Below are 25,889 nucleotides of genomic sequence, written 5' to 3'. Positions count from 1 at the left end.
TCATTACTAGAATGCTCAGGGCCCATGGATTTGTGGATGTCAGGTTTGCATAGGTGTTCTCCAACCCAGTCTTTCTTGACCAAGGGAAAGTCTTCCTTCCAACATTCCTCCACCCTGGTTTCCTGAGTCAGAGATTCCTGAGGGTTGGTCTTGTCAGTGAGGACAATGCAAAGGTGATAAAATGATTCACTGTGAGTATCAAAACCCAACACCCTCAGAGGAAACTTTGGTTTAAAGAGGAAAATGTACAACCAGAAGCTTTGGTGAGAATGAAGAATTCACACCTGCCCTGTATTGCCTACTCAGTGTCTAAAAAGTCCAAGTTAAATCTCTGCACTAGGAATTAGGTTAAAAAAAAGTCATTTATACTTGCATGTATGCATAAATATAGCTGGTCTCTGGTTATGCATTTGCAGCTTCAGGGTTTCTTGTGACCATGGAAGCTGAAAGTTATCTTTAAAGGAAGAGACACGGTCCTGCAATTTCATAGTGGCATCGGTGAAGCTTTAATAAAACCACTACCTACAGTGAATGCTTGCAAGCTTGGAAAATACATCTGGAGAAGGGCATATCTGTGTGATAAGATCTGAATTTAAAGTGGAACCAGGGGCTTGTTGCTGCTCCCATGAGAGCGTTGGTTTTTTCCCTCACCTTTACAAGTGAGCCTGCTGCCTCTGTGCTGTTTCGTGGTGATCGATGTGAACATGCTGGAACTGTTTGCATGGAGTGATCTGAATCATTCAACCCAATATTCATTTGTTTGACTGAAGCCTCTTTAGAGCCACTTGTGATCTGATGACTAACGTGGCACAAAGATGCTAATGCTCAGTGTATACATAAATCATTAACTACTTAATTTGGATTTGGAAACCTGAGGCAACAGAATGCTCCATGGAGAAACAGCTATATTTATTTCTCCATCCCGAACCACCTGTCTCCAGAGACCTGGAATGCATTAGAAAAATTAATTTAGTGACTGAACTAAATCTAGATCTTCTGTTCCAGAGGAAAACAGCATTTTTTGCAACTAGAAAAGCATGGAAATCTAGGATCTGTTCTGCTGAGACAACAAAAATTAACTTGAGCAGTCCTGCCAAAAAAAGTAAGAATTGAGAAGAATCTGAGCCCAGCTATAATTTTTTAAAAAAGTATTTTTAGAGGTGGTCTTGGTAAGAGTATTTGTGTAAGAGAAAAAGGAGTTTTGGTCCCTCTTTAACTCCACAGAATAGATTTTAAAGTCTTACTTTAAAGTGAGACCTGAAAGCCCCACTTCAGCAGTATTTTAGCCCATTCCTGAAGACATATTTAACTACATTTCTTTGGTGAAGTGGTTTGGCACTGACGGGGAAAGTGTATCTTCCAAACTGATAAACTCTCATGCTGAATGCACGTGATGTGAACAATTTTCTGCCATTGAGGTTCCTCTTCTTGTCACTCTTGTCTTGTTCCTTCCCCTGGTTAGTTAATGAGCTGTGTCCCCCTGACTAAATTACCATAAAGAATATTATTGATAATGGAGCATAATGGAACATGGGACTCTGTACTGCTGCAAGGCACTAAGCTCCAAACTTCATAGAGGGAAATTTTGAGACTAATTATATTTTTAGATATAAATTGCCAGTGAGAGACATTTCATAGTAACAGTGAAAGAATTCCATTCTCTGAAGCCTTTGTTTATCTTGTATTATTTAAACAGGTTAGATGCTTGTATCTAAGTATGCATAGAGCAGCAAAGCTGCTTCTGTACCAAAGCAAGTTGATCCTGTGTTCATTCCTATAGGTCCTAGATGTGTTACTGCCCAGTTCTCAGAGAGGAAAACACAATGTTTAGAGCTAATCTGGATTCTGACACATGTCAAAAGGGAAGCAGGACCTTCCAACATTCTTCCTGACTTAATAATTTTGCTCCTTTAATGATTTTGCTCCTTCTTTAGTACTACACTGGTACCAGATTGGACCTGTTTTCTTCATTTGAGTGTTAATTTGATCCTCTTGATCCTCCTTTTTGTGTAAAAGTATGGTAAATTAGAATCTACTGGCATGTTGGTTTTTTTTTTTAATTTGAGCCATGTTGTCACTCTTTTTTGTTAATGCTGTGTGTTTTCAGAAACAAGGATTTTGTTTGCTATTTCAATAGAATGTTGTTTACCTGAGTGGAAAGCTCAGTCCTCCAAATCTGAATGTTAGACACATTTTCTATTTAGTAAAGCAGACATTAAAATAATTATTTTGTTTTAACATCGAGTGGCCTGCCTTATTCCTAGAAAATCATTACTTAAATATTTAAGGCAGATTCTCTCAAAGGGTTTGATATGTCCTAGATAAAATGTTTGCTTCAACTTTAAATATATAACATCTAAACTCTACTCCTCATGAACTTCATGGTACTATAAATTTGGAAAAGTGATATGTAAATAAAAAAAGTGTTGGAAGGCAAACAAGAATTATCACATGCTTTAGAGAAATCAAAATCCCTTCAATATAAGGATTTTACCAACATGCTTTTATTTAGCTTAAAATCTGGAAAGTCAAGCTTAAGAGGCAAGTCAATGTTCTCACAAGGACTTGTTTTACTTTATGATATAAAACTTGGAGATTACTTGTCAGCTACATTAGTTTATAATGTCTGTTTTTACAGTGAATTATACACTTTAGAAGAAATAGTTCTTTTCCAGGGATAGCATTTTAATTCTATTTCAAATATTGAGTGAAGAAAGCTCCAAAGAACATAGAACAATAAACCTTTGATATGTTCAGGACTGTAATATAAGCGTTGGTTTTTTTTGTTTTTTTAGAGTTGCTAATAGCAACTTATGTGGCGAACATAAGTACAGCAATTTAAAAGGACACTGTGGTAATGTGAATTTCTTCAAGTAGTTAAATACTAATGTCTTTCACCACATCAATGTCAGCTCTGCTCCCAGTCAAAAAGCTAAGGACAAATGAACTTACCATTTCCATTTGCTTTTTTGAATTGAAAGGTTTTCAGAAAACTGACAATAGCCAGTCTAGTCTGTAATTTTAACTTGATTTATTTGAATTAGTGAAATCTTCAGTAAATACATCTGGGTACACTTCTTAAATATTTCCCCAGAGAGATTAAACATCTATTTACTTTGACTCCACAAGTGCTCACAGACTTTTAATTGCAGCGCTTGACAAAACTCCTCAAGAAAGGAGAAGTGAAGAAAGAGGAAGAGAAGGTCACTCCTGTGGAGCTGCTGCCCTGAGTGGGAGCACTGGCTGCCATGCTCCACCTGCTCATCTGAATGCCAGGCAAGTGTGTTTGTGTGGTGGGAAGTGTAGCTGAATAATTTACACTACAGGTTTCTTTTGTACCTATTGATCAGGAGGAGTATTTGTGTTCTTCTGTGGACTTGCCTTTCTGTGTGGTGTTCCTAGCTGCTTGCTGCATCTGTGTGCACCTAAGGGTGGCTGCACTCATGTCCTCCACCTTAATCTCTATTTCAGATGACTGGTTAATAGAAAAATGTTTAAAGCAAAATATTAAATGGGAGTCCCGTGTGTAGTGTCAACGCAGATCAGACCTGTCAGAAGAGCTTGGCAATAAAATTGAGTAATTGCAATGTACATCCTTGAGGTGGAGTTCTACCCATGTTAAAATCAATGTCAACAGTTTAGTTGATTTTAGCCTTGGGTTTATTTGCTCTTTGCTGCTGGTAACCATGGTATGGCATGCATGGTTCTTAAAGAAGAATATGTGCTGTTGTCTTAGCTTGAGGCCTTATTGCAAAGGCTGTGGAAGTTGACAACAGGATTTTTCCTACCCACAGCAAGGTCTGGACTTGGTGATGTTGAAATGGAAATAAAAGGCCTGTCCTCTGTCCTCCTTCATCTCTATAGAATCCCTCACTAACTCTCTCTAAGCCATCTGCTTGAAATGGCAGAGACAAATTCAAGTTATCTCCCCCACCACTGGCACTGCTGCCCTCTCAAAGATAATTCCACAGGCCAAATGTCTTGGATTGAGCCAGAAGTATTTTCCAGAGTCCACCTTTAATTCTCTTTTTCCTTCCATTGCTGCTTCTGTTGTCCCAGGATTTCTCCCTTTAAAGAAGTGGTGTCCCCTCTGCTTGTTCCCTGGTAAACTCAGCAACACAAGAAAGTGAGACACACAAAAGATGCCTTTTGAAACAGAAACAAATTGCTTAAGAAAGAATTCTTGCAGACTGGAGGCTTCTCTATCAATGCCTCTTGTGCAATGCTCTCTCCCTGGTTTTTGGAGGCACATTTACAGGCTGGATTCAAGGAGTGAGGAGCTGGCCTTGCTGATTCAGTGCACCAGTGTAATTGTCCTTGAGACATTGCTTGGCTGCCATGGGCTCAGAATTGCCTTTGTGCACCCTTTCAGGGTTTCTGAACAAATCTGAGCTTAACTGAGAATATCATCCCCTACCCTAGTAAAGTATCTGGGAACTTTACAAAGGAAAAGGTATGGTCAGTATTTTAAAATATATATGAATTTTCTGCTATAATTAGGTGGAATATGGATATAGCATTAGAAGTTCAATTAAAAGCATGTCGATAAAAGGCAGTTGTGTGCTACATAAAAGATTCTTTTGTTGAAAACTGGCCTGAGTTACGACTGTTTTATACACATTAATTTGCTTTGTACATACAGAATGGAGCTGATTGAACAGCATGATTGTCTGATGAGAGCTGAAAAGCAGCACTTGCTGTAGGTAATTTAAATTGAGCCCTATTATCATTTACGGATTTATTCTGCTTAGAATCAATAAGATGAAAAAGGGTCTGAAAGCTTTACACTAATGCTAATCACTTCTGGGTCAGTAACTCCTTGTGTTTAAGTTATGCATTTCTTCCCTGTATTCACAGAGCTACTTGGAAAGTGAAATATTTTAAATATCTTCCACTGAAGAGAATCTTCCCACTTCTACTTCACAGAGCATTCAGCATTGATAAATATTTTGTTGTACTGAAAAAGTTCCCTGAGAGGGAAGTGACACCAGCCAAAGGATCAAAAGAGATGCTCTGGAAAAAAGCTCAGCACAGAATGCCCTGAAAAATTTGTTATAAAGCAGCATTCTTGGTGGCTGGAGATTCAACTTGACCCTAGGATGCAGAGCAAAGCTGGGTTTGGGTAGCTGCAGTCATTTCACGTTCTGTTACAGGAACAATTTTATTCCTGGATAATTTATATTTTAATTTTAGAGAGGTATCACCAGGCCCAAGGCAAAAGAGAAAAGCCAAGAGAGGTGAGAACCATGAGTCTCTCCCATGGGCAAACAGTCCTCCCAAAACTGCCATGGTGTGGGTCATTTTAGTTCATGGGTGTAGTCTTTCAAGGGTAAGCTGCTCTAGTTTGGAATCAAGAGCTCTCTTTCTCTAGCTCTGGAAGCAGGGGTCTTCTTTCTCTGTTAAGAGTTTCCCCCTAGATTACAGCTTTTCAGCATGCACCCACTGTGAGCAGCTTTACTCATGGGCTGAGAATGGGTCTCTGCATCCCCCCATGGACTTCATGGATTACAGGGACAGTTTGTTGTGTTATATCCTCACCACAGCTTGCAGAACAATCTCAGCTCCAACGTTTGGAGCACCTCCTCCCCTCCTTCCTTTCACCAACCTTAGTGTTGCCATTTTGTTCTCCTCATGTGTCCTCACCTTTTCCTTTTCTCTGACTCAGGAGAAAATTGTTGTCTATAGGTTCTTTTGTTCTCAAGTTCTATCAATTGGAAAGTTCTTATAGGGTTTTGCAGCACTGAAAGGTTGATTTTGTTTGTGCTCCATACCGGGGAACTGCTCACCATGCTGTGGAATGGCCCTGGTCCCTCCCCACCCCTCAAAAGAGCTGGGTGTGATTTTTTCCTCTCTTAAATTTGTCCTCACAGAGGTGTGACCAACTTCTCTAGTTGGGCCAGCAGCATGTCCATCTTCAGAGCCATCAGGGATTGGCTCTGCAGGACATGGCAAAAGCTTTGAGCACCTTCTCTCAGAGGCTGCCTCTGTTAAACCAACACAACAACTTGTTTTTTTTAGGGTATGTAACTTGTTTTCTACTGCCCTGTTAACGATAGGACAAACCTTTCCCAGAGTTGTTCTTGATGACCAAAAGTGACAGAAAGGAACAGAAGTGATCAGAGGCCTATAAGGCCCTTATTCCGTAAGATTTTTCTTATCCATTATAGGAGCTGATTGCCAAATCTTTGTTGTTTCATCAACCAAGTGGCTTTCCCTCCTTCTGCTCAGTTTCTCCAAATACCTGAGAGTACTACTTTATAGGCTTAACTTTTTTTTTAAAGTGTTTTAAAAAACACATGGTAAACTTTCCTCATATTAAAATGGGCTGGAGCAGCTAATAGAATCTCTTGTAGTAAATAGCTATAAAAACATCAAAGGTTTTGGTAACTGTTAGCTATATATTTTGTAATGCCTATTGTATTTCCATTTTGTTAGTTCTATTTAAAGAGCAGTATTATCATGCCCCATTTCCTGTAAGATAGTTCTATTTGTCTGCTCGACAGGAGGTAGGAGATTTTAGGTCCAAAAGAAATTATCTCTCAGTAAATTACTCCTAACTCCATTACGGAATACTAAGTACTTTCCCCTTACTGTGTGAGCAGCTTGAAGAGATAACACTGCAATTTATTTATTTGTTTTGTCCCACATATATAGGTGACACACGAACTCATCTGAGCAGAGACAGTGATAACTGACAGGTACATTAGATCAGACACATACAGCAAAGTTTACTTTGATTATGTAGTAAGTGTCAAGATGTACAGTAGCTGATGTCAGTTTGATCTCCCTTATAGCATATAATGGCTTGTCTTTTTCATGGTTGAATGGACACTAATTTTTGTCTAATAAGTAAGCCATCAGTTGAGTGTTTTAGAGAGTAGACAGAGTTTTTATCCTTCTGAAAGGGAAACCATTCGTGAAATTATTTCAAAATTTGTTTGGATTGCTTGTTGTATTCATTTCTCTCCTTCCAAAGTAGCCTGTTTACTCAAAGGTACTAAAGGTACAATATTTTCTAAAGACCTGCTGTGAATCCGTTGCATTGTGTATGAGACCTTTCCATATTGAAATAGTAGCAGAGAACAGAATATTTTCTGTCTGTTTTGCTGTATAGCTGCCAAACTGCAAAGTCTGTATGTAACACCTTCTAAATTTTAAAGGGAGACAAACAACAATATCCTGACATTACAATCCTCATCGTTCTCCCCTGTAGATAATGCAGGAATTATCTAAGACTGTAATTTTGTAGGTTTGTTTTATTGTTATCGTGCAGCCATGATTTCAATTGAGTTGTGTTTATGAAAATAACGTTTAAAAATGAGTTTTGCAAGGCATATTAACTGATTAATAATGGTCTTACACAAAAGAGCAGACCCTTAAAATAACACTGGCAAGCTCTGGAAGTGAAGGGTAATATTCTGGGGTGTTTAACATGGCTTAGCTTCCTGGCACAAGGCCAATTCTGGGGGAAAAAGCTATTTAAAGCAAAAAGTAATTTCTAAATTTTGGGGAAAATACCACTTAAAACCCCAACTTTCTGGCTACTAAAAGTATGGCAGAAATTTTTAACATCTCTAAACCCTGTGCTGTTCACAGTATACATCAGTGGGACCAGAAAATCTCAGTTCAGCCTGGTTAGATCTTCTCATTGAGCTGGTTTAGCTCTAATTCAGGTGATGTATGGCTCTCATTCCACAGGCTGCTGAGGCCTTTGTTGCCCTGTATGCATGGAGCTAGGTGTTTTCTTGTTCATTTTTTTTTGCTTTTCAGTCTAGAAGTAGATCTTTCTTTTAAGTCATTCCTAATGTAGAGGAAGATTCTGTAAGAAGCACTGGAGTGGATGCCAGGAAGATAGAACAGTGAACAGAGACCACCTAATCAAAAGCAGGGTGTGAATAACTGGTTTTTAAGTAGTAACAGTGGGGATTTTGAGGGTACTTTTTGATTTGCTACAATCATCAAAATTTCTTTCACTGTCAGGTATGTTTTCCCTAGATATGCATGTCTAAGAAACAGACTGGGGTTTTTGAATGGCCTTCCCTGCATTTTATTTCTCTTACCCAAGTGGTATCCCACAATCAAAATTGCTGAACACTTCAGTGTTAAGGCTGTGGATAATTTCAAATATTTGACACAAGCATAGCCATGCATTTTTGTCTTAACAGTTAGTTTTGAAAAGATTTGAAATGGCACCTTCATAAGGTAGAATTCTCTAAGAGTCAACAGTAATGGCCATGCCTGTGCTAGAAATAATAAATGAGGTTCTCTGCTGCCTTCTCTTAGACTCAGGATGAGAAATTGAAATGCAGATTGGGTTCTTTTTAAACTGAGAATTTTGTGAATGCTCTAGTAATGCTTGGTGCTGCTTTTTTTTTGTCTTCAAGGCTGTGTCTTGGCAGTCCTTAGTACTTGCCATCCACCCTGCTTGGGGAAGGTTATTTGTTTTACAGCCAGGGCTGAGCTTAGAGCTCACCACAGTCCCAAAGCAGAAACCCTGCTGTTGAGCTGGGAAGCAAGTAAGAATCTCTCCCATTTGCTCCTGTGTTCTCCAAACATAGCCCCCTCACTGCTTTGCTTTCTCTTTGCTCAGCTCTGTACAAAGAAGCTGAATGTACACAGTGCCAAACATCACCTGCAAACTTTATTGCTGCTGTCAGCAACTTCTCTACTAGTTCAGTTTGAGAGAGCACAAACAGAGGTAAGACTGAGGTGTTCTGATAACTTACTGATGAGAGTGTCTCCGGGCTCTTCTCATACATTAACATTTTAGCCTGCTTCACTTCTTTTCCTATATTCACTTTGGGATATATAGAAAATAAGGCTATAATAATGCTGTCCTTTCTTGTCTTCTTTCACAAACATTAATCCCGTGATTTTTTATCAGTACAAAATAACCCTGGAGATAGGGCAGTCTGTGGATCAGCTTCTATGAAACTAGAAAACTGAAATTATTGTGTTTAATTGCGTGTGAAAGTCAACTTTTGTCAAAATCTCTAGCTGTGACTGGGTACTTACAAAATGCAATGTATTCTTTTCTTTAGCAGATCCCTTAAATACATTTCACTAGCAACCCTTTTGAACCAGATGAAACTGTAATTCAAGCTGTCTTGTTTGCTTCTGCTTTAGTTCACAATAATGTCACTATGCTGCTCAGACCAAAGGCTGAAGTTTTTATCTGTAACATCAGAAATTTTGTCCTAGTTTTTCTGCAGGTCATTTCTGATAAGGTAGTTTTTATAAAATAAAGAAACCCAACCAACAACCCAATCAAACCAAACCAACAATCCTCCCTTCAGTTATATTTTTAATGTAAAAGTTTCGTTACTCAACCAGTGTGACTTTGCAAGATCATCCCAATCTTCCAGTGGCTTCCCACCAGCCAGGACAGAGCAATTCTCCAGCTGAAGTATAGGAAACATTGCTGCAGCCAACAAAGGAAGTTAATAGAGAATATGATGTTCTTCCCAGGTTTTCCTCCCATTTTTTGGTAAACTCAGTAGTTAATTGGTAAGGACAGTTTGACCAGAGGTTGAGGAGACGACAAGCAGCTGCTGTGAAGTCATGCCTGAGCTGCCTTGTGCTGTGGCTCCTCCACCTGCAGCAAGGACAGCCCTGTTCTCAGGCCTGGATGGGGCAGGAGGGATATCCAAAATCAGGGCAGGCTGTGACACAACCCACTAGCTCCATTTCTGAAGAATCCATGTGTAGAACTGCTGGACTATAAGGTCTATGGAAATGCCCTGTCCTTAGCTGCCTTTTGTGTCTTTTGGGCTGGCAGTGCAGCTGCAGTAAGTGAAGTACAGGTGTGTGTGTATTATCGCAGGCACTCCCCACATGTGCTCTCATACAGCTTCCTGGGAAGCCACAGGTCAGACTTTTGCTGTTTGGTGATTATATTGCTAGGGACACTGTGCACAATCTCTTCCTCCCTCCTTGCTTTTTCTTTTCTTTTGGCAGTGTAGGTTTTATCTGGTGATCCATGGTGTTTTATGACAATAATATCAAAAAGGGGAAAAAAAAGGTTCTACTTTGAGGAAAAACATCTGAAGTTTGGGGATGTTTCTCCCTTATGTTCCCTTTCCTTTGATTTCAGGCATCTTTCATAGGATGAACAAGCAGAGCAAAACTACTACCTGGCTGGAGGAGAGAAATCCTTATTTACCTGGTTTAGCTTAAATTCAGCAGATCTCTGTTTCCAAATGGCAGTGCATTGTACTTATTGCTCAAGCTAAGGAAAAAAGTAACATCCCACTCTATGGATGGCAAATTTGCAGCAAGGACCCCATTGAAAGCTGGTGGCTTACATCTCATATAACCTGAAATAAAGGAGTCACTCACACATTCATAATCAATACAATTACTTCTACTTTACATTAATTAAGTAATTTGTATGGTATTACTGTTTGGGGCATTTGTATCCCTATTCAGAGCACTTTTTCAGTATTTCAGTCCCACTGATGGTAAAAGCAGGTGCATGCCAGTTACCCACAAAACCAAGGCAAAGCTCTATGGGGAAAGTCTTTTATGTCCATCTAGATTTGAATTTGTAGTCCCTTTCCAATTACTGTGCTAATTGTTTAAGAGATTGCTAGACTAAAAAAGTTTTTAATCACTAATCTGTTTTTGAAAGGAACTTATGGGCTCAAAACCTGAACTACATACTTCTTAAATTAATTTTCTTCATGAATACTTCTTTCTCAATACAGATTTGTGAGTCAGAACACCCTACTGTGCTTGTTTCTTTGTCTTTTCTTCAAACACCTGGCCTATTATTCTCCTTTTTTTTTTTGCCCCAACAAAATCATTCACTCTTTGTAGGCAAGGTTCTGATGATATAATGTCACTGGAAATACAGAAATTTATCCAACATCCTATGGCACCAGAACTGAACTTGAACCAGAAAACAAACTGAAAAAAATTGACAATTTAGCCAAATGTGAGTCCTCCAATAGAAATATTTATCAATGTTTTCTGAAGAGATACTAATATGCTTGCAGGATCTTCCAGCAAATCACCTCAAAATGTGATGTGGAGGGGAAAGTCAAGAGGTTTAATTTGAAAAGTTTTTTCCTCAGTAGTTGTAGAAGATGGCTGGGGTAGGATTGTATTCAAATTTATCTGTGGCTTTGGAAATCCTCCCATATGTTTTTGCTTTCAGGAAAATCAGATAAACCCAATAAAACAACCAGGGCTTCAGGTCTGCTTGAGTTGAAATCTATGTGAGGAAACAATCTTGATGTCACCCAGAGAAGATTTAGGCTGCAACCTTTCTTTATTCAGAAGAGAGGCATAGGCACATATCCTGCAGTCTCAGTCCAGGTCGGTGCACGCTTTGCCTAAATTAGGACTAAATAATTTATTGCACAAGTCAAGATAAAATGTCAGGAAATAATTGCTATGTTTAGTGTGAGACACACTCTGTAAAATGGCTGACTTTTCAGGATATGGGAGGCTGCAGACCCCATTGCCCTGAGAAAGACTAGGAGAGCAAATGTCCCTGCTGGATTAATAGCAAATAGTTGACCCTGTGTGCAACTATGACACTAGGCTGAAGGTTTTTCAATTAATAGCTCTCAAAATTTTTGAAATGTAATTTTAGTACTATATCCATAGAAGCTGGTAATTTAGCCTCTTTATTTAAAATTTAAACAAATTGAATAAATAAGCCTTCTTCCCTTGGTGTGATATTTCATTTTAAGGTAGTAATAATTAACACATAAAACTTTCTGAGTTTTGGTTATGAGCACTCTGTGGTTCCTAAGCTGATTTCAAGTGTTTCCCTGCATATTTATTTTCATAATACCATTAGCTCTCACAGCTGGATTTCAAGTCACATGGAAGGATGGATGTTTCTTGGAAGGACTCATTAAAGCAGAAAAAATGAAATCACCTTAAAGAAAAACTCTTCATTTCAATGTAAACCCAGATGAAACATCAGGAAGCTGTGTTCTCTAGCTGTACCCATTGGGAACTGCTGATGATTGCAGACAGTGGCTTCTGCCCAGATGGCACAGGGCTGACAGCTCTTCCTTAACCAGGAACAGAACAGGGAATGCACTTACCTTTGCTGTTCTGCCATCTGTCAAATTGGGCACAGTAGCTTGGAGCTGCAGAGCCATGCAGGAGTGTACACCAAAGGAGACAGTCCTGGCCCCAGTGTGGCACTGGGAAGAGTTCAGAGCTGGCAGGGAGTGGCACCCAGCAGGCTGTGCTCTCAGCAGCAGAGGAGGATGTCTTGGAGAAGCGTGCCCTCTTGTAAGGAGAATGAGGACAGAGCAGCACCCAGACTGGCAAGGCTTGGGAGCCAGCCCTGCTGTCCAAGCCTGCAGTTCCCATGCTGGTGCTGAAGTGGCTCAGTGTGCTGGGTGGAGGTAGCAGCTCCCAGCTCTGGCACATGAGTGAAGTTACTTGCCTCTGTGTGTTTAATTGCTGTCCATAAAATTATTTCTAACCATAACTATTGGAAAAGCTTTGTTGATAGATAAATGTTATCTCTGATGTAACTGCTGAAATTTAGCTTGTGATTTTGATTCCCCCATATCTGAGTGAGATAAGCCCCGTGGTCAGTGATGAAGATTTTGTTGATAACACAGGACCTAGTATTTCATGCAATGTATTACATCAGCCTTCAGCTCTTATTTTTCACATGCTGCTTCTGGTAACTTGTCTATGAATATAAGTTGGGCAAAAATACCCAGGTTTTATTATTATTGCAGAGTTCTTTTCTTAATGACTTATGGCAAAGGCAGGACAGTTTCTGATACTTTAAATGAAACAGTGAGTCTCCTTTTCTGCAGAACCTGTGCATTGCAAGAGAGAGACACTTGTGGCAAGGAACGATACCACAGAAGCTTGTACAGAACAGGAGTTGTGTAATGACAGTTTTCAAGGCTTTAACCTACTTAAAAGGTTTATTTGGAACAAACTCAACACTTGAGTGTTGTGCTGCCAGTTGGCAGCCTGGGCCATGAGAGTGGACTGGTGGAAGCAAATAGCTCTTGTGGGAGAAACACACTTAAACTTTGTGTGAGAGGTCCTGCTTGCTTCACTTCCGCAGTCTCCTGCTGCTTGACACACAGTACAGCCCTGCTGTAACTCCATCAGGGAGCTGGCTTTTCCCAACAGCTGAGATACCACCATCTCCTCCTGCCTGTGCTCCCAGTGAGGTCTATGAACCCAACAGAAATACTTCCCCTCTAGTGGAAAGTGATGAGTATTTGTCTTTGACCCAGCAAACTTCCTTCTCTGTCCTGGAGCTAAGTACAAGCTTGGTGCAGTCACCAGAAGCAGCAGTGATGTAGCTGGAGCTCTGCACCTCAAACTCTAGCTGAAAACTCAACTGTGTAGTCTTAAGAGTAGGCCTAGAGCTGCCTTGAGAAAGAAGTTCTGAAATACACAAAATATTTTCAGTGTAAATGTGTTTGAGGACAGTTTTGAGAAAACAGGCAGCATCAGTGCAGGAGTTCCATGCTGTCCCATCAACCGCAGGAACAGATTTTGCTTGGACCTCTGCTGCTGGTGTGGAAAAGGTGATCTCCATGTGCAGCCAACTGTTGGCCTTTCTTTTGTTGCTGTGAAGCAAAAATTAGCACTTGTATCACTCTCCCATTTGCACAGTGTGTTTGTTTAATGAGTCCTCACAACAGCCCTGTGAGGTAGGCGAGTGAGCTGCCAAAGGAGCATACGATGACCTGTCCTTGCTTTTCACTACAGCACCAGGAGGATGCTACATATCCTCACTTTACACTAAAGCATCAGACCTGTGGAAAGTTGTTCTCAGTCCCATGTCCTGGATGGGGAAGTTCAGCAAAGACTTTAAAATGACCTGTAATGGAGTCCAGGATTGTGATGGAGTGCAGACTCCTGCTCAGTAAGGCCTCTGTTTTCACTCATTTCAGCATTGGTCCAAGGAAGAATTGAACACATTGAGTACTCATTTACATTCTGAAACTACTCAAGGCATGAAATGTCTCAAAATATACAAGTAATCTGTTAACTTACTGGTCTGGTAAGGTGTGCCAGAAATCTTGCTAAAAGTATTCAGCAACCTCATATTTACAGCTATAAGTTACTGATTGACATATATATACATACACAGAGACCTACAGACAATTTACTGCACACTGCTAACCTACTTTCACAGAATACAGTTCATGTACAGAGGTTAAACTTTCTTAGTTAAGACATTGACACCCTGATAAAAGAAACTTTTTTAAAATTTGAAACAAGGTACTCTTTACACAAACCTAATTCTGAATCAAAAGCCCATACTGAAAATAGTCCCCATCTTGTTCCTGCTAAGTCTGTCTAGAATGCAATATTTCACTGGCATTTGCACTTCAACATGAAGCATGGTCTCCAAGTTAATAACTGTGTACTGATTCTCAAGTACTGCATATAAGAGTTCCTCCTGAGAAGTTAAGAATCACTTAGAAAAGTGGTTATTCCTACAAAGAATTTTGAGCCTTTGGACTAGCTTCTGGTGAGTTCGGTGATTTCAAAGCTTCAGATACATGCTAGCCTGATTTACACAGATGAGATAGTTCCTGCTTCTGTTTCTGCAGTGCAAGAAATTATACAAACTAATTTACTAGCTGATTTCATGTTGTAATGAAGGAAAACAATATTTAGCAGGTTTATTTCCTTTCAGTCTGTTACTGAAGCTGCAGGAAATACAGCTCTGTGTGTGTGTGTTTTCTTTTTTTAAATGTGTCTCTCTAATGAGAGCTACTTATTGGAGAAGGCATTCACTTTCCTCTCCGTGGCTGTAGTCTGTGGGAGAGCTCCTAACAAAGTTCTTTGTTAGTGTTTGTAAGACTGGAGATGAGGTTTAATTGAGGGATTTGTGCTGAATGTTCTTTCGCTTTGAGTCTTAGTGCTGCAATGCTTGACGTTTTCCTTTCAACTGCTGCTGGATCAGTGAAGGCAGTGAGAACAGGGTCTGACGGGGGTCCAGGAGCTTTCATTAGTACTGAAGCTGTTGTCACGAGAGGATTTAAAGCATTGAGAAACCTGTATTTGAAAGAAGTCAATATTACCCAAATTAAGAATTGTTTTGGAGAACAAATACTGAATTGCATTTTCCCCCCAACAAAGTATTAGAGAAAAAAGTTCCAAAATTTCCAATTTTTTCCAAATGTACATTTTTTAGCTTCATTTTGCAGTATAGTGTCTTGCCCTTAAAAAAACCCACAAAAAACCCAAAAAAAACCCCAAGCAGAAAATCCCACCCTAAATAAAAAACCAAAGCACTTTTAAATAAAATAGGCAAGACATGTTTATACATGGCATGCAGATATCTAAACCAGCAACCATTTGCTGAACCCCTCATACTAAATCCTTTCTAAACAAACGCTGGATGCTGTAGATCAGCCTGTTCTGTGAAAGCAATAAACCATCTCATAAAAAGGCCAATTTATATAGCTGTTTATGCAGACAATTTGTTCAGATCAATTGATTTCAAGTGAAAAGCATTTGTTTGTCTGTTAATGTAGTACTAAGATACAAGCTCTAATTTCAGCAAGGATGCTCTCCTTTATTTATATATATATATATATATATACTTACATATAATATATAATGTATTTATGTATTTTATATATAATGTATTTATACTTGAGAGAGAGTGAGAGAGAAGGATGGAGCTGTGGCCACACAGGTCTCAGCAGTCTGTATGAAGGCTAGAGTTCAGTGAGACCAAAATTGCAGTAAGTATGCACAATTTGTCTTCAAAAAGCAATTACCTATTAAGATTTTATTAGCATGACCTAAACCCAAATCTAGCTGTTCCTAATCAAGTGATCCTACACAGGAACTAACCCATTTTAGTAAGTTTATTGAGAATGTGTGAGTAGCAAAATAATATAAAAGCAGCATTTTTAACAGTTTTGAGATTTAGAAAAAAAAGAAAATTATTCTATACCTTCCAAAATGTGGATTTAATATAGGATTTCTGAAGAGAGAAGTCCAGGTAAGACTGCTGAGGCCAAATGGCCCTAAGGCTGAAGGACTAAAAGCTGGGGACATGGACGGCACAGCCAGTGTTGAAAGAGGCATTGACCTCCATGTGTGATCTAGGAGGGGAGAATGGCTCAGTGGAACATCCAAAAACAGACCAAGAGGGTGCGTTAAGGAGATTCCCGGAACAGTCCCCAGAATTTCATTTTTTTCACGTTTCCTCCACTTTGCCCTTCTGTTTTGGAACCAGACCTTGAACAAGAAATTATAAAGGCATTAGCTGAACTTACTCTGCAGTTTGTCTTACCAGATACTACAGCACATATTGATATGGCAAAATAATTACTGTTTAAGCAAACCCCACTTCTTTAATAGAAAAGATCTTTTCATAAAGGCCTTAGTGGGTTTATTACAAAATAAATCACTTTTCAATACTGTAAATTTGACTACTCTTTGACTGAAGAGTCACGAAGGTTTTAAAGCCATTGTCATATGTTAAACTGAAATGCAAGAGCAATTATTAAAAATGATCATTCTTCCTTTCATAACCTATTTATTGAAAGTTAAATTTCAACAAAGCCATTCAAGAGGTGGCAATTATAATACAGTACAAAAGTTGTTTTGCAAAAGTTTTAAATAGCATCTACATTATTTAAAAAAACAGGTTTTTGAGGTTAAAAACCAGCTTGCTTTACCTCAGCCATGCCCTATGACCATTTCCAGCAGTGTAACTTACCTTCAGATGCTTGAATGTCATGAATTGTGTTTGGGAGAAAAGCCCTGCACACACTGGGGTGCTGATCCCCAAACAAGGCTGCAGCACACCCCAGCCTTGCTGTCCTGAGCCTGATGTTGTTTCTCTCTGTCAATTGACAGAGACACAATTGACTCTTTTGAAGCACTTGCTCTGCGTTCTCAGGATCCATCTGAAGAAATACTGTGCCAGTCCTTCCATTGCAGGCAGTATATTTACACTGGAAAGCTGCTGTTCTGGCAGAGGCATTTACACCCCTCAGGTTGAGTGTGTAACACAGAACTGTCTCGCTCACAGGCAGTTGGCAGAGGGAGGTGCACTCAACAGAAAATCAGAACATCAAAATTTTGAAGTTGATACTTGAAATTCTTGAGTGGCAAGACTCATTCTTTGGTTTTTCCTCCAGCAACCATCAGCTTTCAATAGTCAGATGTCTTACAAAGGGATATCTGAACCTAAGAAATACCAGGCAGCTATGCCTGCATGGCATGACTAGATACTCCATCAGTATTAGTCCAAGATAGGGGTCTGGTAAGGAAAACTAAATTACTGGGATCAGATTAATTTAAATCCCTGTTAACCAGTAATCCCAAATATTTGTAAGTGGAGCTTACCTAAGATCTCACAGGAGAAGACTACCAACTCAAAGGCTTTAGTGTTTTCTATGAAAAATATCCAGTTGAAAAGGCAATAACTGTCTCACACTGAGATATGCAGATTCAGCCTTTCCTAAAAAGGATAAAGGCTGCAAGGGTGTTCATGTCCTTACTAAATGGTAGCACTGTTCTTCAATCTGTTCTTCATAAAGAAGCCTAGCACAAAATTAAATGTCTGCTTTTCTGCTTTCTCCATCCTAAAGCAAATCCATTTGATTGTTCAGACATGCACTTTGACTACAAAATATTTTTTTTGATGTTACAGGTAATTTGGGCTTAACTCCAAATTTAATTGTCTCTCAGATTTTGTATTTCTCAAACTGGGAGGAAATACCAGCACAGATATCTAATAATTACCGTTAGAAAAAAAGCTGACTTTCCACTCCTTATTGGTACAAACCCATCAGTTCAAGTGGTAACAGGAGTAGACCAATGCCTCATACCTTAGACTGACATGACAAACAGCTTTCAAAATTTACTGCACATATTATAGTCATTAACATACAGATTAGTCATCTTGAACCATTTGTTAAGCAGTTTTCCTTTACTTCCAATAAAAGCCTTAACTTGTCTTTATTCTATTTTCGGACACTGCTGAAGTGACAAACTAACCATAACAGAAATTGCTATACCAGTCTTAAGATTTTTATGACTGTAATATCAATGGCAAAATACTCTAGAAAAAAGTATTACTTAATACACAAGAATGAGTTTTAAATCATTAAGTTTTGGATTGCATACTAAATATTACCCAGATTATATTTGCAATTAGTAGCATCATGCATATCTGACAAGAGATTAATGTCTTTTACAAAGGAAAATGTGAGCAGGTAAAATTTGATTGCTTTCTTGCTGCAATTTTCTGTAAAAATATATCCTATTTAATTGATGTAATACCTAATGATGCTAGAAAGATACATAGATGTGCATAACTGTATCATGTTTCTGGTGTAAATGAATAAGAGGATTGTAATGAGAAAATATGACAAGGATTTCTTGATCGATTATATCTATAAGCCAATGTTTTAAAACTGATGCAGTTTATGGCAATGAAATACCCATGAAACCTTTTACCTCTCATGTTAAACAAGATAAAAGATTCCTTTAACTTTTTCTTATTTTCTTCCCATCCTAACAATATGAGTAATGAGAAACATGAGTGGCAACAACAGATGCAAATGCTATTGAAGAGCAATCCCAATGTGGCTCCAGGTTATGAAAAGGTTTTGCAGACTCTCTGACTGCATCTTTCCCAAAGTGAAGAATCTTATTGGGAAGGAATTTGGGAAGGAATTCTCCCTTATTCTATAAAAGTAAATAAGGGGGGTGTTGGATGAGGGAGATCTCTTTGAAATGATGATGGAATGAGCATATATTCATGCAATTATTTTTCTTATTTGTTCATTTTCATGTAAGACTCAAAAGGAGGAGCAATGCAGTGGCTGGTACCCATTTCAGCTGATTTCTCCCTAGAGAAGCAAAGCTCCATTTGTAAAACACACTGAGGTGAAGAAATGGTCTGACTACATTGGGTAAGATTAATTTCTTGAGTTTACACTTGACTAAGTAAAGAGATGCCACTTTCCATGTCAGCTGATTTAGCCAGGTACCATGGGAGAGGGTTGCAAGTCTTCATTTCACACGGGATGCATTACAGAGCAACTGTGAGCATGGGCAAGTATTTGGTAATTATGGTAGTTTAAGTACAGTACATCACTGTTATTCCTACCCATCCCCTTCCCTCCAGGCTGAGCCCAGTTTCCCACAGGACAGGAACTGAGGCTTGGCTCTGTGCACTGCAAGCTCACACTAAACAACTGTGCTGACTCCATGCTACATGCTCAGGACACTTGTGTTATGACCTAACAGATTCAGGAGGCAAAGACATACCAGGAACAGCTCTTTGCTGCTCCTTCCATCCCCTGGGGATGCATCAACTCTTGTTAATTTTCTTGTTAATTCCTTTTTAGCTACATCAAACACAAATATTATGGTTTTGTTTTGTTTTTTTCTTTTTTTTTTCCTAGATGAGTTAAGAGGAGATGAGCTCCTCTTTGCTGTGTCCCATTGCACCATTCCTTCACAGGGTCTAAAGAGTATGTACCCCACAAAGGGAATTTGACAGTAGCAGTTAAAGTAACAACTTTTCACCCATGTCTTTTTCTCTGTTAGATGCCACGTGCAATTGTCAGAGACTGGGGCATGTCAGTGACTGGAGATTTTAGTTATTGTTGGTGTTAGGAAGAGTGGAGGGTACATAATTTCCCCCAAGTCCCCAAAAGGGAGCTGAAAAGCTCATCTAGGTATTCTTTGAGTCAATAATAAAGTATCATTCATACTTCTAATGCCTTTTTTGAAGATGGTACATATTAAAAAGCTAAAAAAGTTACAGTTTTACAAACTGTAACTGTGGTGTGAACCATCGCAGATCCAGTGACTGGAGTAATGACAAAGTATACAAACAAGGATCTGGCATTAACAGTATCAAAGCTATGCAGCAGTAAGCAGGACTGTCACACTGAGCAGCTGCACCAATTCTCAGTCTTTCACAAGTAGGCACATACCCAGAGTTGTGCTGGAACAGTCAATATCTGATCTACAGCACAAGCCAAATTTAGTACAATTGTCATTTGCAGCTTATAAATACTTGAAAGCCTTCACATCTTTTGAAATATTTTTTTTAGGCTATAATTTCTGTATAAAAAGGAGATTTCTAGTTTAACAAGAGATGAATATAAAGGAAAGGGTTTTTAAGAGATATTGTTAAGCAGGAGTGCATAGAGTCAGGAAAAGTTACTCAGAGTATGTAGTTTAAGCAAACTGCAGCCTACAAGGGATTAGTGTCTGTCTAAGCATGCTGAAGTTCTACAGGCATTGCTGCAATCACAGCCCAGCTGGGCAGAAAATTCTCCTGGACCTTACTGTCATTTATGAATGTCAAATTCATCTTTCATTTGTTTTAACCAGTCATTTAGAAGCGTTTTTAATTTTATTGAGCTAAGTTAGACCAAGAGAAGGGTGTTAACTCTGCAGCCTCAGTAAATAACTTTGAATGCCCCACAGAATCCCTCATTTTCTGTAAACAACTTAATTTATGCTTTTTTATTCCTGCCTTTCGACCCATGAGGGCGTCAGCACAAGCGGGAGAGAAGCACAACCGGGGAATGTCCCTGAGCCGCCGCTTCCCCGCCAGGGCTCGTCCTCCCTCCCTTCAGCACCACCCGCCGCGGACAGGACGCGCACCCGGCGCCGCCGCTGTTCCGCTCTCGCCCGGCGGAACCAGAGGGAAAACGCGCCGTGTTCAACCCTCTCCTGCCCCTCGTCCCCTCCGGCACTCACCTGCACCCGGGCTTCCGTCAGGTCAAGGCGCAGGGCCAGCTCCTCTCTGCGGGAAGAGCACTCAGTTAGAGCCGGAGCTCGCCCGCCGCCCCGGCACGGCCGGGCCCGCCCCTCCCGCCGCTACCTGGTGAACACGTCGGGGTAGTGGGACTTGCAGAAGGCGCGCTCCAGCTCCTCCAGCTGGAACGTGCTGAATGTGGTGCGGTACCGCCGCTGCTTCCTCTTCACCGGGCCCGGTGCCTCGGAGCCGGGCGGGCGCTCCTCGCGCTCCTCCGCCTGCGGCTCCTCCGCGGGGCTGCGCGCTCGGCCGGGCCGCGGCGTCTCCGCGCGTTCCGCGCCTGAGAGAGACAACCGCGGAGTTACCGGGGCGGGCGGGCGTGCAGCGACCCCGCCGCCCCTCGCCGGGCCACCTCTCACCGTGCCACCCTCCCCGCCGCCCCTCACCGTGCCGGCCCGCGGCGGGGCCCCGGCCCAGGATGCTGTCGATGAAGTAGGAGGTGAGGAGGTGCAGGGCCGGCGGGGCGGCGGGGGCCGCGCTCTGCATGGCTGCGGGCAGGGCCCCCGCGCCGCGCCGCGTTTTATGGGCGCGGGCAGCGCCCGGCTCCGCGCCCCGGCATTAGCATTTCATTAACGCGTGGCGTCAAGGCCGGGGGTGGGACGCGCCGTGCCCCGCTCGCCGCGCAGGAGCCGGGCCACCTCCCCCGGGCGGGCACTGAGACGTTCACTGCCCTGGGGCCGTACCTCCCGCTCCCTCCGCTCCCGCAGGCCGGCGGTAACTTTTGGAAGCCTCGTTCGGGGGCTCGGAGCGGCTGCGGGGAAGTTGTGCCGGTGCCCGCCGCGGTGCGGGAGAGCCGTGCCCGGCTCCTCAAGAGGTGAGGATGGGTCTGCAGTGAGGGCTGAGGGACCCGGCTGAGACCCAGGAGCGAGGGAGAAGAGTCACAAATGTTCACCTTTATTGCTCCTCGAGAGGTGAGGATGGGTCCGCAGTGAGGGCTGAGGGACTCGGCTGAGACCCAGGAGTGAGGGAGTCACTAGTGTTCACCTTTATTGCTCCTCATGACCTTACACTTGTTGAATTCAGCTTTTTAAGGCTGACCTTGCAAAGTACCGTGTGCCAGCAGGTGAAGGGAAAGTGCACAAACCCATGCAAGACTGAGTCTTTTCTCCTGGAGATCTCTAATTCCACTCCTGCTGTAATGATGCTGTCGGTGCTGTTACAGCAACGGCTCCTCAACAGGAGGCCTGGAAACGATTTCCTGCACAGGGAGACTTCCAGCAGTTTAGTGATCTTACTGTAGTGTACTGATAGAGACAGTCATAAATGAGATGACAAAATGACAAAATGAGATCTTGATTTTGGGGGATGAGAATGAAATACTACTTTCTAGAGTCTTACAGAGAGTGCAGCATGAAAGGGTTAAGAACTTAACCTAACCCCAAACCTAAAACTAGAGGCTGAAAGCTGAAGCCAAAAAAATTTAGATTAGAAATAAGGCCAAGATTTAAAAATCTGTATGTTTATATCTAAGTTTTGAAAAAAGAGTGATGGAGTTCTGTGTTGTTTGTCTTCATATCAAGTCTGGATTAGTTTACATTCTAGCTGAAGACATAGAGGCTGTCAGTGCAGAAAAGCTTCCTAACTCTCTGACCTTTCAAAAATCTTTTGGTTACTCCTGGCATTACAGCCCACAGGCATTTTTTTTTCAGTTTTTTCCTTCTCTTCTTTCACCTCACTGGGGCTGTGTGACTGCTTTAGTGCTTCTATCTTTGTACTGACAGAACACCTTGCTGTCTCTCTGTTCTGCTGCAGGGCTCATCTTTGACTCAGACCTTGACTTCACTCCTTTCACTACCATTTGGTTTGGCCTGGAGCAATACCTTTGTGAAACTATTCCTGTGGCATTCTCTATGAGAACGTTTGGGACAGCACTTTGTGATGCTAACTCTTGAAAAAGTAAGGTGCTTGTATGAAAGATGACTCTGGTAACATTTACAGAAGGTGGGTTTTTTTTTTAACATGGTGTTTTCTTGACATTTCCTAGTTTATTGCCCTATTCATATCCTGATCCTAAGTTCTAAAGCTCAGGCTGCCACATTCAACCTTAATTGTGTTCAAAGGCCTAGGGACTCATTTGTGTTGGGAAAAACAATGATTCTATGCATCCTATGGACCAAATGCTGTGAACTCCAGGAAACGAGATTTGAGCGATCTAATTTCCTCTGACTAAAGAAACTGTCAGAACTTCATAAGGAATGTCCTGGATGTGAAACAGCCAGTGATAAGTTTGTTTTATAGTTACAAATGTGTTACAGTTGCACATGTGTCTACGGTCAAAGAGAAGCCCCTGCATCTTGGAAAGCATGCCCAGGAATTCCAATGGGATCTCCCAGGAGCCAGAAGTGACTAACTTTTGTTACTTCTGTCTTCCATACAAACCAAATCCATGAACAACATTGAGTGTGTCCAAGGAGTTGGTTTGATAGCTCAGCATGGATCTTTATTGGCTTGTAGAAGGAAAATAACTGCCAACTTGAGAATTAAGTGCAAGACTTGCATAAAGCAGAAGTGATTCTGATGAGAGCTCTGCATTGACTGTGGTTGATGTCCAAGGAAGCAGATGAAAAGTGCTGAAAACCTTTAATGCCAGTATACCTCTTTGGATTGTTCATATTCTTATTAACACAACTGTTTTCTCATTCTGTTTCTGTTTTAGAGGCCTGAAGATCTGCATAAACTTGAAGATCAGCACTTCTCTTTCATTTTATGGGATTAGATCTAGGTTGTGTGTGGCAATCCTGTAAATACTGGAGAAATGCAAGACTGAATGTTGTGGTACAGCCTTAGTTGGTTTCTCTCAAGCCAATTGATACTTATTATACCAGCTGCACCAGAGTGCAGTAACTCTTTTGTAATGGAATCACAGTAAGCTGGTTTCCCATTTCAGTTAATAACTTGTGAAAATAATGTAAGTGCTTTTTGCTGATTAGGCATACGTGACTGCTTGGAAAAGGATGTGTGTGCAGTACATGGCAATTCAGCTTCCCTTTCTGTGCTGCATATTCAAAAGCACCAATAAAATATTAGTTGAAAGAAGAATAAGATAAGAATTGGAATGTTGCTGACTATGGAGAAGGCACTGTGTTGAGATGGCAGACACTGCTGTCACTGTGCTCATTCTGACCAACCTGCCTGGAGCAGATGTCCCTCTCTTGTGTCCCCATCCAAATCTCTTGGAAATCTCACTTGCAGATCTCTTCCTTCACTCTCTGCAGACCTTTGATTTTATGCAGACAAATGAATGGAGAGCCTCAGTCTTCCCTTTATATAGTTGATTTTTGAAGGAGAGAGATAGATGAGAGATAGACAGACAGATAGATAGATAGATAACAGATAGACAGATAGGTGATAGATAGATAGATAGATAGATAGATAGATAATAGATAGATAGATAGATAGATAGATAGATAGATAGATAGATAGATATAGATAGTTCTTGAAAGGCTGGCATGTAAGAGGTTCCTGTTGAAGTGACATCAAAGTGTTGCAAGATACCTGGAATGACCTCAGCATACTGCACTGAGTGTTCTCCCAGCAACTGCTGTAGTGCACTATTTCTCAAACCCTTCAGGTAAAAAGTGAAGAGCTCCTTGGTGCACAGGTACCTCTAGCAGTTATGATAAATTAATATTTACTGGATCTGCTAAAGCCACCCCTTTGGGGTCACAATTAAATGAGGCTCTCCTCTCTTCTAAAAGGTAAAAAAAAGTATGTTTTAACATCTCAAAGTTTCCAGACTCCACATTTATGGAGCAAAAAACAGGTAGCACCTAGGGTCCCAGAAGACCAAGAATAAGTAAAAAGGATGCAGTATTAATTTGTTTTTTCTTAGAAAGTGCTAGATAATAGACTAAAACCCCATTTTTTATCTCTGTTTAAGGGTTCATATTTTACTGTTTCTGAGGGGTGTCAGTCCTCTATCATGTTTGCATATTCCTAGAGTGAAAATTACTTTTTTTTCAAATTGCTTTTTTTAGGGGCTGACTATGAATGTTGGACTAGACTTGGAGGACCACATTCCTTCTTCCTTTTCTGGCCCTTGACAACAAATCACCACTTCTATATGCATCATTTATTCATGTATGAAATTGGAATGGTCTCTTTGCTACTAAATTATCTCTGGGAAAGCTGGGTCTGTTTAGAATAATGTTTAGAATAAACACAGCTGATGTTTACCCATTTACAATTGTAAAGTGTGCTGTACAAAACCACTCAACTTGTAGCCTGACTCGGGTCACACTTTGTGACTACATCGAGCAGTTTACCTTTTCTTTGGCAGAGCTTCAGGAAGGTGAGCTCTGCGCTCCCTCTTGTGGCACATGTAGAAATGTGAAGAAAGTTTGGGGAAAAACTGCCTGTGACAGTGAGGGAAGTGGAATGTGTTCGTTTTACTTAGCATCTTGTGACAGAATAAAGTCAGATTTCTGATGTGACCCGAAGTGGTGTGAAAGTAAAAGGTTTTCTTAGGTCAAAAGGCAGACCTGATGCAAATAACTTTCTAAAGCAAGGCTAAATGCTGGATTTTATCATAGCTTTCCAATAGTGAGGGAATTCAGAATTATGAAATACAGTTAGGTATATGCTCTGTTGATTGATTTTTACATATACACATGAAAGAACATCTTAGGAATATTTACCTCACATTAGTTAAGTTTTTATGTCACTTCCTGCAGGCCTTTGTGCCATTTGGTGTATCTTCCCCTTTCTACTACTTTGGTGTATTTGGTGTATTTTTCCCTTTCCCTTACTTTTTCTTCAGGTTTGTGATCCAATAGCAGAAAATGCATTCATTTTGTGATCCATTAGCCTGCTTGGCCCTAGATTTTATGCAACATTTACATTAGGTGTGCAAAGATACTGATCCCATAGGTGGAAATTATGTGCACTCTAGAGATGAGAAGAGGAATAGCAGCAGAGATTACTACACCCCAGATTACTGCAGGTTGCTCTGACTCTGTAAAGATGCTGTGTTTTCTTGGACTCCATAATGCCACTTGTGACAATGTGTTTTTCTGGAAATATTTCTGGAAATATTCTTCCTCAGGGAAGAATTTTTTTAAACTTTGTAGTGAAGCATTATGCAAAGTCATCTGCAGGGTGAGGAGCCTGGTTTGAAGGGGACTTC

At 40.7% G+C, this 25,889-nt stretch overlaps 1 protein-coding gene and 1 long non-coding RNA gene across 3 annotated transcripts; one reads left to right on the top strand and one right to left on the bottom strand.

Annotated features, from left to right (window-relative positions):
• The first annotated feature begins 8,498 nt into the window (after positions 1-8,498).
• Positions 8,499-24,943, top strand: LOC139597253 (uncharacterized). Its single transcript, XR_011681556.1, has 5 exons — positions 8,499-8,698; positions 18,784-18,899; positions 20,495-21,203; positions 22,517-22,660; positions 23,421-24,943. It is a non-coding gene; the product is annotated as an uncharacterized lncRNA (long non-coding RNA).
• On the bottom strand, positions 13,609-21,377 carry ESX1 (ESX homeobox 1). Of its 2 annotated transcripts, none has more exons than XM_071442352.1 (5): positions 21,124-21,377; positions 20,831-21,044; positions 20,707-20,752; positions 15,923-16,209; positions 13,609-15,012 (listed from the first exon to the last, which is right to left on the bottom strand). In XM_071442352.1, the coding sequence occupies exons 1-5, from the start codon at positions 21,248-21,250 to the stop codon at positions 14,787-14,789; spliced, it is 900 nt and encodes a 299-aa protein (XP_071298453.1). In that variant the 5' UTR covers positions 21,251-21,377; the 3' UTR covers positions 13,609-14,786. The 2 variants fall into 2 exon arrangements, with proteins under 2 accessions (XP_071298453.1, XP_071298454.1); XM_071442353.1 differs by having other exon boundaries at positions 21,151-21,373.
• Positions 24,944-25,889: the final 946 nt, after the last annotated feature.

This window comes from Agelaius tricolor, unplaced genomic scaffold (genome assembly GCF_023055355.1).
Source record: "Agelaius tricolor isolate 1412-34295 unplaced genomic scaffold, bAgeTri1.0.p SCAF_17, whole genome shotgun sequence".
Classification (NCBI taxonomy): domain Eukaryota; kingdom Metazoa; phylum Chordata; class Aves; order Passeriformes; family Icteridae; genus Agelaius; species Agelaius tricolor.
The sequence above is the reverse complement of the archived record's forward strand: the minus strand, read 5'-3'. Positions and strand labels throughout refer to the sequence as shown.